This window comes from Vanellus vanellus (genome assembly GCF_965231255.1).
Source record: "Vanellus vanellus genome assembly, chromosome: 13".
NCBI lineage: Eukaryota > Metazoa > Chordata > Aves > Charadriiformes > Charadriidae > Vanellus > Vanellus vanellus.
Genome location: NC_138918.1, coordinates 14,273,002 through 14,290,920, shown reverse-complemented (window position 1 = coordinate 14,290,920; position 17,919 = coordinate 14,273,002). Strand labels below are relative to the sequence as shown.

At 37.6% G+C, this 17,919-nt stretch overlaps 1 protein-coding gene across 1 annotated transcript in view; it reads right to left on the bottom strand.

Moving 5' to 3' along the window:
• Window positions 1–17,404, bottom strand: part of GABRA1 (gamma-aminobutyric acid type A receptor subunit alpha1) — a gene marked incomplete at both ends in the record, with an annotated part of 41,437 nt that extends 24,033 nt beyond the window's left edge. The window contains 4 exons of the mRNA XM_082490147.1: window positions 892–959; window positions 10,892–11,004; window positions 14,833–14,920; window positions 17,347–17,404. Of these exons, the coding sequence (XP_082346273.1) occupies window positions 892–959; window positions 10,892–11,004; window positions 14,833–14,920; window positions 17,347–17,404 (327 nt within the window). The remainder of the gene's footprint in view (window positions 1–891; window positions 960–10,891; window positions 11,005–14,832; window positions 14,921–17,346) is intronic.
• Window positions 17,405–17,919: the final 515 nt, after the last annotated feature.

Here is a 17,919-nt window from a genome sequence, read left to right as displayed (position 1 = left end):
GAGCTTGTTTCCTTTCCTGTGGTAATTTTTTTCTCTTTTTTTCTTTTCATCTTTCTTTTGGTGAATGTCTTTAGCTAAATGTAGCCAGCCACAAGGTTGAAATGTTTTCTTTTCTTCATTTAAATTAATGAGGATATTTCCAGTGTTCATCCTAACGCAGGATTCAGCAGATACTAGTAGCTGCAGACCATGCTTTCCCTGTCAATAGCAACCTACTTGTGAAGACCTCATTTATATGCAAAATTTAAAGTACCTTATCTGTATTTTTACACAATTTTTAATATCTCTTAAGACCAGGGGTCACAACATCTTCCTTCAGTTTTCTGAACTTCTCCATCCCCTGCAGTTATCTAGCGATTTGATTTTAATATTCATTCCATAAAGAAGTGACACTAATTCTCTCATTAATCTTCTCTTCTCTTTCAGCAGCCAAGATCTAGGAAAGTCACTTCCCATTGATCTGTAGCTTTTAATATAAAAATACAGGTTAGACTGTATGGATGTCACACTGTAGGCATAAGTGTTAATTGCGTTTTAAGATGATGATCTTTCTCAGCAAATTGGATCAGTGATGTGCCAGCAAGGACCTGAGCAATCATTCTCAGAATAATACGAATCCAAACCCTAATGCATTTCATAATATATTATGTAGCAAATATAAGGTCTGTTAAAACACATTAGAGTCACTGAGGCTGCTAATTTCAGGGCACTGAAATGCAGTCACAGCGAGCAGGAACGGTTGCGCATAAAAGCTGACAGAATTTTGGAATCAAGGCTTTAAAAAGAACCCAGCCTTAAAAGGAGTAAATAAGTTATTGCATAGATCTTTCATCCTCCAAATTAAAAAGACAAGAGAAAACGTGTGCTGTAGAAATATATGCCATCACTTACCATATCATGGTCTGAAACAGGCCCAAAACTGGTGACAAAGATGTCAGTCTTCACTTCAGTTACACGCTCTGATGAAGCAGGAAATTAGGACAGTGAGTGTCTATCAACAGTCTTCATTAGCTCTAACCGCTACCAAGTCTCACAATAAATAGAAATATTATTGACTTTGATTAGCCATTCTGAAATTGGTCTACAATAGGGTCCTGATAATTTATTGCTTCTAGATGTAATTTCACAGTCAATATTGTCATCAACAATTTTTTTATTACAGTGTTTCCACAGGACTTTTTGAGACATGGCTTGTGATGCCACAGTACAGCAGCCATAGTTCCACTGTTGTGTAAATCTTTTCACTCTTCAACTAATAAATCTTCTTGTCTGAGGATACAAACAGTGCTGAATATTTTACACAGTACTCAGAAGTCTCATTGGGTACTCAGTGTTTCTGGGCAAGCTGAATGAAGGTCTCTAATAATTGACCTGGGCCTATGAATTATGTATTTTGTATTGAGACACAGGGACAGAGAGGAAAGAGAGAGAGAGAATACATTATGGTGTATAAAACATAAAGTTATTTTATTGGTGTGAGTTAGAAATGGCTGTGTAACCCTTAACTGCAATAAACAAAAAGGAGTTAAAACTTTTCCAGATAAATATCAGCTAAACTTCTCTACTGCAATTTTTGGCTTGTCTATAAATGTTACAGTTTGTAAATGTTTTAGATTTCTTTTTAAATTGCTATGGGCACTAACATTAGATTTCCCTTGCACTACCAAATTTGTTTTATAGGCCTCAATGATAGACTAGTGTAAATAATAATTCATACATCTATAACATGCGCATAACACAGATCATGTGTATGTGCTATACCGTAAAGCTGGACTTCTCTGTGATTTCAAGGATGTACGTTTGCTCCATGGCACAATGCCCTTGGCCACTTCAGAAGAACCTAATGAATTTAGTGGTCACAAATGCTGAGTCTGAGGCCCCTAAAATGGTGCTGATCTCCAGAAAGAGCCAAACAGCGGGCTTCTGCAGATCTACCTTTAAAAGTCACTTTGCGAAACGCACGAGCTTAACCCCCCCTTCCTCTCCTCCCCCTCTACACACACACACACACAGTATCAGTAACTTCTGAACATACTGGTATTTTCTAGGCCACACATCACAAAATATTCACCCAGGATGGCATATATCAAAATAACTGCATTGATTTAAATATGACTGCAGGGAGTAACACCACCTGGAGGCATAAATCCAAACAGCGCTGAGCAGAGCTAACCCCATCAGCTTCCAGAATTTACAGTGATGAAAGTCTGAATACGTTTACTATAGTGCTACACGAGTCAGCGTCGGGTTTTTTGGTAGAAATATCAAATATGGAAGAAGAGATACATTTCTCAACTTTCAAAAAAGAAATAAACTGAGAAATTTGGAATATTAAAAGTAATCCTAAAGAAAAGAGGCTAAAAGAAAAGTACTTGCATAGGAAGCAAAAGGCGTGCAGCAGGCGAAAATTTTTATAAGACTCAGAAACGTATGTATGTAGCTATCTATATAATGTTATTTAAATATTGTAAAATAATTAATTAAAAAACTAATTTAATACAACCTGGATTTTAAAAGACTTTGGACTGTTTAAATATGATTTGTCCTATCTGACAAGAAAGTTCTGACAGAAGAGAAGTGAAGTAAGGAATCAAGGTTAAGCAGCCAGTAGCAATATACATTTCTGTACCTGATGCAAAGGTTCTAATGAGGATCGGTGTTCTACAGTGCACATACAGGTTTTTCACTTTCATTCAAAAAAGTCTACTTCTAAATATATATAAATGTAAGCAGTTTAATATAAATGTTTAATATATATACAATAAAATATCTAATTTTGTGAGACAGCAATAATAAGACTATTAGATCTGATTCTACTGTCATTCTAGTAATGCACTGAATGACACTTGTATTCTCTTAGCAAGTTAATGCAGAAATTAGGTGGTAGCAAAAGTAATCTTCGGGACTAATTAAAAAAGTTAAAGGATGAAATTGCCAATGTATTATTCCTAATCACATAAAGTAAACTGCTATGATGTGGCTGAATAGCCTAATAATATTCTTTTTGTTCTTTATTTCTGTGTCTGAGACATGTACAAACTACAGTGAGTATTGACAAAAGCATTGGATAGGTGAAATTTTCTCCTTGGCTGTCCAGGGAAATTAATGTGTGACCTTATCACTGTTTACAAGCTTTTCAACTGACGTAAAGAAATTTAAGTATTCTCTTGGCATCTAATTGACTCTGGAGTTAAAGAAGTCCACAGTGCAAATTTAACCCTCTATTACTGGAAGAAGCATATGGTTGTCCAGAAATTAATTGGCCTGGAAAAAAGTATTCCCTCCTTCAGCTCATCATTTTCACAAAAGTTCAAGAGGCTGTGGTCTTGTATGAAACAGCTGGCAGAAAAAGAGGATGGAGATTTCACAAGGTCCAGTAAAACATTGCTGAATGGATTCTTTAAGTTCCAGCTACTGAATCACCTTTCCTTAAGACTGAGAACCTAATATCATCATGAAACCTGTTAGGCTTTTACATACTGAAAAGTGAAACTCAAATCACTCTTTTAAAGATCTTTCATCCTCACTCCCCATCTCTCCATCTCCTTTCCGTTGAGGCACTCCCACGGGTGTCATTAGGAGACAGAAGATGCTAGAAGCTCTTCAGGCACAATGCGTTCATCCCTTAATGGTGTAAACTCAGAGTCCCAGCTCTGAGTGAGCCTCTATTTAATATAATATAGCTAACTGATTTACCTTCCTCAAACACAGAATATGCTCTTTGAATCAGCAGCATGTGATGTAGTGGTATCCTGAATTCTAGTTTTGGGAGACATACAGACATAGTAGAGAGCTTGAGGCTTAAGGAAATCACTTTGAGGACACAAAATGGAAACTAAAGGCTTTGGCAGTAAGATGGGAGATTGCCAAGGGAGTGGAGAAATGAGTGATGCCTTTCATTTCTATGTGACATTGAAGATAATTTAAGTGGCACGTAAGTCATAAGCAATAATAGAAAATTCAGATTGTGAACTCACAAGCGATTGTCTTATCTTCACACTGATTACACTTTTGCAGAGCATCTAATCCTAATCCTAGGTCTCTTCAAATCCAGATAAAAACACTGTACAGACCACCAAATGATTTAGTTTTTCTTTGGTATGCACCTTATTTTCAAGAGCAGTGAAAAAGTGTCTGTGAACACACAGAAAAAGATTAGCCCCTCCAAAGCCATATGGAAGTTTTGAAATTTTTGTTTACTGTTTTAATAATTAGATGATTCAACTGTGCTTTGTTAAGAGCTTCAGAAGTTGTGAGTCACTCCTGCACAGGACATGTGTTTACTCATACAGTTGGGATATATATTTAGAATCAAGGTTAACCGTGTTCATTTTGCAGCTTGATTACCATGGGAAGGCTTAAACTGTGCTTCAAATGCTCGGAATGCATTTGTCAGGAACCTCCAATCCTGAGCTGTATTCAAACCCATCACAATATCCCTAAGAACCAGAGAAAATTCTAAGTCATTGAACAAAACAAGCTCAGGTCAGGAGCTGATCAGACTGCTGAGGATAAATCCATCAGTTGTAAAGACATGTTAGCCATGTTGCTTGACTATAATGTCTATCTCATGAACCAGGACTAAGTAATATAGGGATATCTGTAGAACATGTAACGATTCCAGTTAAAAAAAAAAAAACAAACAAACAAACAAGGAAATCATTAATGACTTACTGGTTTTACTATAAGGCGACCAGAGGGTCCAAGTAGTTACTGATCAGCAAAATAGCAACTGAGTACCACACCTAGACACTCTGGAACACAGCCTCAGGCAATCGATCCACGTATAGCTATGAAAACAGCAGTCAGTGCGAACTACTGTAATTTTACTGTTTGCAACTACTGCGTTTTGCTAATGGTGCTAGACTAACGTAAACTTTCAAAATTAATAACAATAAATATTTTGATTTAAACTCCCAGGGAGCTCATTATTGCTAGAATTGTGGTTGGATTACAAATTGAGAACAAAATAAGAAATACAGATTTATTTAAACAGCAGGAAATAAGCCTATTTATCATAGGAAACTATACGTTAACTATTTCCCTTTCTGGCCTGCTGGTATAGGAGCACAAGGCTTATTTGAATTGCGTATTTTGGTGGCTTAAATTAATTCCATCTTTTTTGGTAATGCACTTGTTCCTCCTGCATGTCTTGTGTAAGACTGTGCTATAATTATTAAAATAGAGACGACTTTTCCTACGGTTTTGAATGAAAGGAGTTTAGGTGTCTATATAGCATACACTGTTATTACTAAAAAAAGGCATGTAGACTAATCACCCTGGATGCATCCCTTGAAGTGTTTGGATGAAGAACCACAACAAATACACTCATCAGAAATTTGTGCTGCTGCTTTGGTAAAAGTAGAGACCAAAAGGGAGAGCACTGAGCTGTCCTGTGATTACCCAGCTCTAGTCTGTGCCGCTATGAAGGGTTTACTGAGAGCTGCCCAGTGTCGTGGCAGCTCTCCCCACACCAATTAACAGCTCAAAGCTGCTCGTATCCTCCCTACCTCCCTACTATTGTATTAAATCAATTTTCCTAGGGTCTTCTGTGGCTTTTTACAGTTGCCTTTACATCAATGTGGTGCCTACAGAGTGGAAAAAAAGATGGAAATCGGCCCTTTCAGTTTTCACAGAGCTTCTAGTCCGTCTTCGCTTGTGTGTAGGGGTCTAGTATAGGACTGTGTTTTCATTTAGAGTAGAAACATTTAGATTTAACTAAATTTTTATTACGCATACAGACCAAACCCATATTTTCCCTAAACTTTAAGTTAGCTCAGATACGAGTTCAAATCCAACAATTTCCATTGGGACCTCAATCACCAAGAGGTAAGTTTATCGTATATTTATAGATAATGTTCTCATAAAACTGAATTTTAAAACCTAATTAACATAATACTGTCAGGTTTATTTTCCATCACTTTCAATATAAGCGCACTGTGGAAGTAATGAATTGCCCGAGATGGACCGATGGTCCACTTAAGGATAGTCACACTCAATTTTGATAAACATCATACAGGAGAGATCAACAAATAGCTTTTACTGATAGCATAAAACAAATATAATTCTGTTCAATACTGCAGTAATGTTGACAATCTACTTGGGGTGATCTAATGGACATTTGACCCAGCTATAAAAGCAAATTTCATTTAGAAAGATTCTGGTCTGCCTAATCAAACCCACTCTGGTTCTTCTCAGTTCTGTATTACACAACCTTTGTACTACAAAATCCCTCTCAAAGGGATAAACCACATTTAAAATTATTCTAAGTTAAAAGGTCACAGATCACATGATATCCTTTAGTTTTAGAGAGGAGATGTGTGCACTGCAAAGGTGATAGTTGTAAAAAGTCTGTAGCTGCACCTGATTTCATGTTAATAAATCTCAGCACTAGGTACAATGTGCCCTGTGCAAGCCCACCCTCTCACCACTGATGCACTCCAAATCTGCCACGGTGGCATCCCAGGGCTTATCTCTATTCCCCACATGAAGACAACCCAGAACAAAAGGCAATGGCATATCCATTTATCTGAGGAGCTTATTTTTTCCATCATTTTTCATTGCTTTTCAATTCTTTTAAACTCCACCCACAGTAGTTTACTATGAGAGGTCACCAAACATTGAGGTGAATTTTCCTCCTTATTTGATTCCTTCCCACCACTACCTGATCCCTTATTTTGTTCAGGATTGTGTATTTGAAAAGAGAACAGCATTGTTATTATTTAGCGTATTTTTGATCACCTGTAGTTCTAGGATCCAGATAGTTCCCACAGAAAATTATGCTGTTACCTAAATGACTTTGCTGTTTATTTTTTCCCTTAGTGTCTAACATCATTTCCTCTTTTTCAGCTTCAATACATTACCCTCCGCAATTCCTTCTCCTCGTGCTTGGTAAATTATTATCCTCTCATAGAGTTAATAGGTGTCCTCTAGTGTGATTCAGAACATTTTTACATTCATTTTGAAAGTTCTATTTTCCAGGCATAAGTAACTGTAAATGCAGTTATTTGTCCATGTTTATGGATGGGTACAACAGATGCTATTTCCTAGCAATGTCTGACTAAGTGACTGTGCCCACATATGAAGGAGCAAACATCTAAATAACATAATTTATACAAATAATTATTGATAAGAGGTGCAAATATGCCAATGCATAACATAGTGCTGTATATTTCTTTTAAAGAAAAATAAGATTAAGTTTAGCCACAATGCCACTTTTTAAATACCGAGCATATTCAACTACTATACTTCTTCCCTGTGGGTCATCTACTCCATTTTCCTATATTCTTGTTAATGAGAAATAATTCCTTCTTTGTTTAATGTCAGAATGCTCAGAGCTGCTTGCTTCATTTCAGATATGGCCCTATTGGGTTATCTGATGAATACTAATTTTCATTCCCATACCCTTTATGGAGCATATATGTTTTTCAGTTTTCCTTTTGAAGTGATACCTCAAAAGAAGATCTGAAAAAAAAAGGAAAGGGAGGACTTAATATTAATCTAGCACTGATTCCATGCATGCTGAAAGAGTGATTCAAAATTCAGCACTTCTAAATTTTTCACAATCTTAATGCTCCACCTTTTAACCTGGCTCTCCAATTAATATATAGTGTAGCTCCAACAGTGTATCTTTGTAATGAGATCTCTCCAGGAGCTTGTTCCTGGCTCCATGGTGCCTCATCTGCCTCACCAGGATATTTCTACCAAACAATGAAACTGTTCACCACACTAATAGGAATTTTGCAAACTTGGGATAGAGAAATATCATGGCATTTATTTCAAAAAGGAGGATATTACTCCTGTAAGTGAGTAGAGCAAGATCAAGATCAGACCTCTTTCACAATTCATTACAGTTTTTCAGTAAAGATACCTTTTTGTCACTGAATTCTTCACGCGTATACATAAACACCAGGAAGGAGAAACAAATAAACTGACTGAAGAAACTCTACCTTTTCTTCCATAGATGAAAAAGAGAGAAATTGGTTCTCTTTTCTGTTTCTGTTCATGCACAGAATTCTCTTTTCTGTAGGTGTATATATTTGAATAACTGCACTACAAAAGGAGAGGTCATTCAGGGATAAGAAGAGAGTTTTCTGCAATATGCCCCTTTCTGTAGAAGAAAGTAAGGTACCATGCAATGTTTTACTTTATCTCTGTTTGTCAGAAAGCGTAGAAAGAACAGAATAGACAATTTTGGATAACTGGAAGAGTGCTATAGTATAATCAGTGGTACACAGGTTTACATTGTGCCTAACAGCGTAAAATTCATTAACATAACATATATGTATGAGGGTCTCCGGTCTCTCAAATTCTCTGATAGCTGCATCATAGCTAATAAGGAATGAATGAGTTTTAGATCTAACTCTATATATCTGAAAATCCTGTTATATCGGTATCTTTCTTACCTTTCTCCTTAGAGTAGATAAAAATCATGTTCTGTATGAAATATTTAATAAGAAGTCGTCACTGATGTTGGGAAGAAAAATGAAACCACTGTTCCTCCATATACATTTTAAAATCTCCAGCCATAGATTATGCAATAACGGAAGGCTATTGAACTTCCAACTCCAAAACCTGTGCTATATTTGATATCTTGATTTAGATTTCCTCATTGGATATTTTTACGTATGGAACATTTCAGAATATGTTTCCCCATTATACAAAGGTATATATTGAGGTTCTTCACTTATATTTACATACATCAGCAAGAAGGTTTTGCAGAGGTGAATTCCAAAATTCCTGAGCAAACCCTTTATTATAAATTGGTACCAGAATTTAAAACATTGGCCTAGATGTTTGTCCCTAGTTTTTGAAATCTATTATTTATGCCTTTTGAATAAAGCATTATTCACCAGTCAAAAGAGTAAAGCTACTTCTTACCTCATTTGAATTTAAACATTAATTTACTGCCCACAATTGCATTAGATGTGGGATTTTTAAAAAGTCCTGGTACTCTTAGTTCTAGTATTGAAAGCTGACAAATATAACAGATAAGTTAAATTTATTATGCTGAACTGACACCGTGAAACTATAATATACTAAGCAACAGAGAAATTGTGATTTTTGAGGTTCTTGACTGCAGGCATGAACACGCAACACAATTCAAAAAAGGAGACATGCAAAGATTATTTAAACTTCTCTAACCCTTGGTTAGAGAAATTACTCCAATCCTGCCTTCCCTCCACCCCGTATTTCCCGTGCTCTGCTTATTTTTGCTTTTAACTGATCGTGATGCAAATGGCTATTGAAGTTTATGAAGAAACTTATTTCCTCCTATAGAAGCAAGTACATTAAAAAAAAATCGTTCTGTCAAGAGTAAATTTTAACTGGACTGGATGATCCTTTCATGAGTTACGTAGACCTGTTCTCACAGTACACCCTTGAAATCTGGCTTCAGAAACACATATTTAAATGCACATACATAAGGCTCTTTACTGATGTGCTTAGTTCTCTATATCGCAACCCAGAGAATAAGAGAAAATCCTTTCCCCGTGTCTCCCTTTGTTTGCTCTTCTAGTAACTGTTAAACATGTTATAATAGCTACAAAATTCATATAAGAAATCACGTGCCCAGATTTTTCTTGGAGACATGTACCAGACTCTACACAGTGTACAGAGTTTCATTTACTTATTGCCTTCTCTGCTACGTGTATTTACTGTGATATAGTAGCTGACTAAATTGTACAGTTGCATTAATCAAAGATTAAGGAGCATTTATTTCTACACTAGTCCAAGGGTTTACAAGAAAGCAGGCAAAACTACTGCTAGGTAAAAGTAAAAAGTGATTCCTACTTTGTTGTGTATTAGCTGAAATTGCACACAAAAATTTACAGACCAACCCATTTTTAAATGTGTTAATTAACACTTTATAAACAGAATTTTATCTTTAGTCATTCCTTGAAGTCAGTGAAGTAAAACCATTGAAGAAGTTGGCTCACAATTCAAGAACTGTTGCAAGACGGTAGCCTCAAACCACAGAATAAGCTTACTCTTAATTAGCTGCAATTTCATCCACGGGAGATGGTATAAGAATTCTTAATGTAATAACCTGTGCTTCTTATAACGCAGTTCCTCTGAGAGCTGTTATATGAAAACAGGTTGAACTATAGTTTGTGGGGTGAGTCGCTTTGTTTTATTTTAGTTAAAGAGTCCAAAAGAAAAAAAAAAACCAAACACATCTGACAGAAGTAAACCCAACCTTTCCATGTGGTGGAAAGAACAGATTTGTGCTGGTATGTTTAGAGCTTTCATGTTAGTGAACAATGAGCTTTTAGGAACAAATCAATGAGCGAACGTAGGGATGCTTATAAAGACTAGGCTTTGTAACAACGTTATTATAAAGATGTAATTGCTATGTGTACTTTTTTATGGATTCAGCACCAAGAGCAGCAGAAAGACATTTTAGCAAGCTGTGAAGACAAAATATTACAGAAGCAAATCATGACATACCCAAGCGAAAAAAAAAATAAAAATCTTATAAACTTCTGTGAGACTTTTATAACTGAGGTTGATTGATGCTTTCACTTTTAAAACCAAAAGCTCTTACGAAGATAGTCATAGACAGATGTGCTGTTTAGGCACGATTCATAGACTTGTCATTTGTTTGGTCACAGGTCATGTTTTACTATCCTTTATTCCTCACACATTTAAAGTTTTAATACATGTTCAGAGGTGATCTTGAATTGTGAACCATTTTCTTCTTCTTTTGGGTGAGAAAACCAAGTGTGTGAAAGACAGAGAAGGCATGGCATTTTTCAAAAAATGAATATTCCGTATCAGCATTATTTTATGTAAAAAAAACAGAATGAAAACGAGTATATAAATGAAAAATAACTTTCTTTTAACTGATTTCTATCTAATGTGTAACCTTGAAAATTATAATATAACACACCTCCCAGTCCTGGTCTCAAGCGGTTATCATAACCATCCAGCAGACGATCCAATATTCTGGTAAATACTGTGGTGTTGTCTTTAAGCTCATCTTGTGATGAGGTTTGTCCATAGCTGAAATACAGAACAGTTAACACTGAAAAACAATAATCCACCAATAATGTTACAAAACAATAATTCCAAAATCTGTTTAATCTTCCTTATACTAGTTTATGGTCACAAAATCTCATCCGTAAAACAAGATCGTAGTGCTGTATAAGGTTCTTTCACTTCAACATTTTCTTCTTTAATTGTACTTTTTTGGTAAAATTGTAGAAAAATGGTGCCTCTCTATAAACGGTGAACAAATAGAACATCGGTTCCCTAATGTTTATCTCATTATTCATTAATGGTTACAATATTCTAATATGTGTTCCTCAGTAAAAGGCTCATTTGTCAGCAAAAGATAATGTGTTTAATTCATAATATTTATAAAGGGTTTGCATACAAAGAAAGATAAATAATTTAGAACATTGAGAACTAAGTACTGAAAACACATGCTAAAACAGATAAACAAAAAAAAAAAAAAAACAGGGATGTTTTCTTTATGAATATAGAAGTAAATCAAGTGAGAGTGCATTTTCATAGGTCAATATATAATTTTGCTTTATTCTGTTTCCCATTTTCCTTCAGCAATTAGGCTTGGAGGAGTACCTCCAACTTTTCCTTACATATGTGTAATGAAACCATCTGTTGATACGGAAATCTCTTATGTCTGTAAAGCTTTGCTTACAGATCCCTAACGTATATGTCTAACTCAGCCAAAGGTCCTGAAATTTTTCTTGAAGAAGGGAAAAATTAAGCTATTTTAACTCAGCTACCAAAATCTTACTTCCATCAATACAAATCAGAATGAAATCCTTGGGCTTAGTGGTTTCTGTCTGCTGTAGATGACATCAGAATCAACCTTCTTCTTAAATCTGAAACCTTTACCAAATACCCTCTCGTAGAAGATTCCCTTAATCACAGATTAGAGTTGTCTTAAAGCCAAACCTAGTTTCTTTTTTTCATTCATTGCTGGGAAGACTTCCATTATAAACATGTGTAGTCATCATGACTAAAAGCAAAAACACTGCTTTCCCAAACATCATTTGTTGCACACATTGCTACTGAACTGGATAAACAGTGGAGCGCCAAAAACTTTTGTTAGGATCAGGTCTAGTCACAAAAGTGATTCTTCCATTGGGCAACTTGTTATCCAAACGGCCACAGCGATATGCGGGTCTCGGTGCTCTGCCAGTTGTTCCTGCTCTAACCAGCAAGGACCGTCTTATGAGGAATGTCCTGTTACCTGAAATGATCTGGTTCAATTAAAACACCTATGAAATTATTTTCTGTGAGCTGCATCAATCAAACATCCTCTGTATATCCCACACGTATATTCCACTTGTAGCAAATACAGAGAGAAGGAGGAAAGATACCCTGCATATAAGTACTCTAGAAATGCTTCCAAGCTGTTTCGCAGCACGGGTTTGAATAAGTAACAGTACAAATTAAATTACTTTCAGAACTGACACTCAGAGAAGTTTTACTAACTTTTCTTTTATTTCAATAGGCTGTGACTTTGTAGAGAGCAATTTTCAGGGTTTTTTAATGCATATAAATCAATCACTGTTTCTAATGAAAAAGACAAAATCTCTAACAGTTTTAAAAAATACTATGAATTTCCTCTAGCCATAACACGTAACTCCACTTAATAAAAAAATAGGTTGATTTATATTTATCTTTCTTACCTACAGATGCATTTTAAGTCACAGGCGTTAATATCATTTTCTTTCATGCTTCCTATATGTTACCAAATAACAAGTTCTCCTGCTGTCTCCAGCGAGCATTATCTTTCAAAGGATCATTTCTTATACACCTTATTCAGAATTGCAACGCCGGACTTTTCACTGGATTCAATTTTATATTAACACTGATTGCCAGTAAATAAGCTACTGTACGTACATGTCTCAAGGATAGCAGAAGGTCATCAGGATTAAGGTGGCAGAAGGATACAAAAACACTTCAGAAATTTTAGTGGTAAACAAATGAGTATGTTTGCAGAAAAGGCATCAGAAAGATGGACTAGTGGCAGTGCAGTCCACAAGGATGCGATACAATACACCGCTTCCATTCTGGGTGTCGCATTTGTCAGTACCCTTACCTGTTCTTCCCACCATTTTATCAGAGGTAAAAAGCATCCTTAGGGCTGGTTTTAATTGACATATGGTCACAACAGGAAGAATGTGAACATTTGTGTACGTATAAAGTATACTGTAGCTCCAGAGGGACTGTGATTTTTCATTCAAAACACACAAATTAAAGTAGTCCTGAAGCTGGTTTTTTATGACAAGAAGAACGATATGGCAAGACTGTGTCTTTCAGTATCACAGACAATTTATCTAATTCATCAATTGTTTTTTATCATAAAGGAATAACAGCACTCCAGAAGAAAAGGAAAGGGAAGTTACTATGACAAAATTGCTTTAGAAACAGATATATTTCATATAAAGTGTGTACATTTTGAGGAAAAAGTGACTGTATGCGATTGTGTTTTCATATTAAACCACAGTATAATAAAAAACTGTGCACTAACTCCATCTACAGGTCATTATAATAGTGACACACCATGTAATTTTTAAACACTAATCCCATGTGTTTTAATTCTCACTTTAAGAATGCACATGTATACATTATAGATATAATAAATATATGTACACATATATATGTACACGTATCTATATCATAAACATTTTTTCACAAAATTCTCTAGCTAGGCCCCATGAAGTAATTCATGAATACTTCAAATCTCACCTTTCTTAATATATTATCAAAATAAAGGTATTTCTTCTAAAATGACATGTTTATTCAATACAGCAATTGTAACATGAATCACCTGTTTTTTTTATTCTTTTTTTTTTTTTTTTTTTTTAGAGGAAACACTTGTGCAAATGAACCTTTGCCCCTTTGCCCACTCCGTTCTATTAAATCTTGAAGGTAGCCAGAAGGTAAGTTTATCTGGAACTGCAAATGCATAAGAACACCCTATGGAGATTAAGGCACAAATGCATCTTTTAGGGATCACTATTGACAGTATGAAATTTGTACTGCTTTTTGCTTATTAGGTAGCATTATTCACAGGACATTAATATTTTTAAAATACAGAAATATATCTGTGAGTCTTGTTAAACACCTTTACTGATTTTTGAATTGCAGAGATTACTTCAAGTATACTCCAAACTGCTTTATAGTCTTTAGTTAACCTACTAGTTGGTAGATGAGGTGTTGTACGATTACAGATTGTACTTTATACTAATGCTATTTTTAGATTTCAGCATATATTTGATAAACATTCAGTGCAGCATGGTCTTTCAAACACAAACTGTTACGGGGTTTGAGCCTACAAATACTTCTTTGTCCAAGCAGTCTCCCTTGATCAGGAAGGTCTACTTCAGATTTGCAAAAGCAGCTACTAAGTTAGGACACAGTCCTGACCAACCAAGAAGCGAAAGTTTTGTCTCTGCTTGCAGGGACAATAAAGTTACTAAATAGCACTTAAATGAGATTAAAAAAACCACTTAATTACACTTTTTTTCCCCTCTAAAGAAACTTGTATTTCTGAGCAGTCATTATATAACAGTAGAAAGGATTGCACAGGTGTTTAAGAAGTAGTTTGTTTCAATTTGTTTCAGAAAGCTTTTGCTTTTTTTTCTTCACAATATTGAAAAAAAGATGTTATGCAAACAAACGGTAGTTTTCTTTCAGTCTTCCCTTAGTTAGATTTAGCTGGGATTTCAACAGGGATTAACTTCCCCCAATACACTTAGTAGTAGTGCAGTCCATGCAGTATTTGTCTTATGCTGCTGTATTAAATTAAAGGTTCCTAAAATATGTTGGTGCATTAAAAAAATATTTCCCCACCTTCTTTCAGTCAGTGCATTCAGAAGGAGGCTCCAGGCCCAGAGGCAGTCACAAAGCACCAGGAGTCTCTTCATGGTGGGCTCTGAAACTAGAAGGAAAATAATCATCAACATCCCCCACATTAAAACAGGTACTGTCGACAAAAATGCTTGTTTTTTGAAACTTTTGCAGAATAATTTTGTGTCAGGCAATGACCTCACAATACTGTAGTGCACGTCATTCAGAATAAGGGAGCACGGCCTTGGCTGTTCTCCTGTTTACCTTCTACTTCTAGACACAGAAGCTTAGGGTGGGAATTGTTTTAGGGTAAGGGTGTATTCTTGTTTGCCTGAGTTAAAGCTGCTGTCCTCAAACTCTGTGGCAATTCTTACTCAGTTTCCTCCTGTGTTGAAAACGTGACAAGGCACCTCTGTAACATTTCCAGATAACCAAGTGTAATTGTTTTTGTTTGACTTGAACCAGCCTGAGTCCTTGCAAACCTCTTAGAAGCTTTCAGCGCGTGGTAGTGTGACTGAGGAGAGCAGTGCTTCCCTCACAACCACTGCTTTGCTTTGATGTGATGGAAGCAACTTTCTTCTACAGCTGTTAGTATTCTCCTCTTCTCGGAAATACTAGCATCAGAGAAGGAGTAAAAGGATCAGATTCTGACTCTGTGATCTGCTGCTACACACGCACGCTAACATTTTTGTTGGGCTAAAGGGCACAATTCGTAATCGAACCATGACCTGACAACCCACACACCATCTCCTAAATCTCTACCAGTCTCTGATTGCTGCTAGGAAATCTTACTGCATTAGGAGCCTTCTCCTCTCCAAATGTCTCCTGCCCTCTCTTCAGACTTCACCGAGTTACTCTCAGTTTACCTTTGAGTAAAAAGTAACACAACTCAGAAGGTTTCTTCCGCTTTCTAATAAACCATAAAATACAAAGTTAGCCGATATTTGTGGAACCAGTGTTCCAGATTCAGCTGATTGCTCAGGTGATGCTGCAGGTCCCTTTACATATCTATATACTGTGTGCTGGAATCCAGTCGATTTTTAGTATTCGTTGCATTAAATAAGGGCAACAAAATATGAAGCCTGTATTTTCCCCAATAGTGAAATGGAGTTTTTTTTAAATGCCTGAGAAAATGAAGCACTGTCCATGGAAACGTTGTTGTACCTTTAAATAAAGCTACCCCAATTCACTGCACACTCTCAGGGACAATTTAAATCAATGAAATATCATTACAAAGCGGCATGTAAGCAATGAGATATAATTAATGCGTTTATAGGCAAACGATCGGCAGATAAGCATTGAGTGGGGCTGAGCTAATCTAACTGGATAGGAAAGAGCTGGATGTGGCAGGAAAGCGTGGATAAAGATCTTCAGGGACGAGACTGCATCTTAACTTGCCCTGGGAACAGCCCCCTTACAAAGGGAAAGGCAACATCTGTGGCTTCAAAAATCTCCTTCTCCCGGTCCTGCCAACTTCTGCCTTTGCAAAAGGCTCTTCGGGATATAGAACGGAAAGTGAATTATTCCGAACTATCTTGATCTGTTGAGCTCCACGCCTGTTCCCCCTCCCAACACCACCCCCCGCTTCAATAAACCCATACAGGCACTATAAATCCTGGAGAAGGAAAGTTTCTCGCAGCTGCAAAAAGCAAATGTTAACAAAGACTTTCAAGAAGCGTTAATCACCAGCAGCCCCCAGCCCCCGGCCTCCCCCAGCCCGCACCGCCTGTGAAACCAGCTCTGGTTTTCCCATTCAAAATGGGAGAAGGAGCCACGCTTCTGGGAGAATTTCAGCAGCTCCCATTGAAAAAAAAAAAAAAAAAAGAAAAAAAAAAAAGAAAAAAAAAAGGGGAGGAAGGGGGCATTTTGATGCATTTTTGACCCCCGGTGAGAGATTTGCCTATCTGAGGCGCATATCGAGACTTGTTTTCCTCCCGGCATTTCAACTTTGTATTTCCCCCTCACCCTGAGAAAGCCACCCCTCCCACCGCCTCCCTCGCAAGAAAAAAAAAAAAAATTAAAAAAAAAAAGGCGCCCCAAAACCAAAAAACCTTTTGCAAGCGACCGGTGGAAATCAGTCCACGCCAAAAAATAAATAAATAAGATAAATTAAAATGCCCATCGATCGCTGCGGATTTTCAAGCTGGAGGGATAGGGAAAAATCCCCCCCGACCCGGCGGTACCTGCGGAGAGAGGGGAGAGGAGCCGCCGGCGCGCCTGGACGCGGTGCCCGCAGCCGGGAGCGCCCGGAGGGGAGCGCGGGAGCGGGAGCGGGTGGGAGCGAGCAGCCGCCCTTACCGGGAGCCCCTCGGGCGCGGGTCCGCGGCGGCGCTGAGCGGCTCTGCCGGGGATGCCCTCCCGCCCGCGCGGCGCGGAGGCTGCGCGGCTCCGGCTCCGCCGCTCACTCCGCCTCGGCCATCGCCGGCGCCGCCGCTGCTCCGCTCCTCCGGGCTCGGCACCCAAATTTCTCTTCCCAATATTCCGACCGGCGCTATACAACAAAAGCTTTCTCTTTACCAAGACAGTAGTAATACGTCCCAGGGTAAACCGGATGTGAAATAGGCTGTGACTTCATGCCAGAGAGATTTTATTTTAGAAAGGAAGGTGGTACCAAGCTCTCATCTAGAGACCAATCCGCCCATTTTTTATATGCAGCACAATTTAACTTCCAGTGCTCTCGCCCTAATCCCTTTCTCTCTGGCTGGAGACTCAAATCCTTCTTCAATCTGCAGCGTTATTATTGTTTGGGGGGGCGGCTGCACGGCTGGGGGGAGGCTGCGCTGGGGATCTTTAGGCACTTGCAGTTTACAAAACAGTCTATTTTAAGGGTCGTGCATTAAAAATACACCCGTTCTGCGTTAGCGTTCAACCTTTGATCAAATATTTAATCGCGGCATAAATATGAATGAAGGCTCGCTAGCAGTGTAGAGGATGCGGCACTACGCGTGTGTACCTATAAACCGTATATAGACCTGTAGAGACCAGGCGGTAGCCTATGGAAGTAGCCAGACGAGGACAGAGGTGCTGTGCTAATTAAACGCAGGTAACATGCGCTTTGGGCGAGACCCGTAGGAAATCACCTCCGGGACC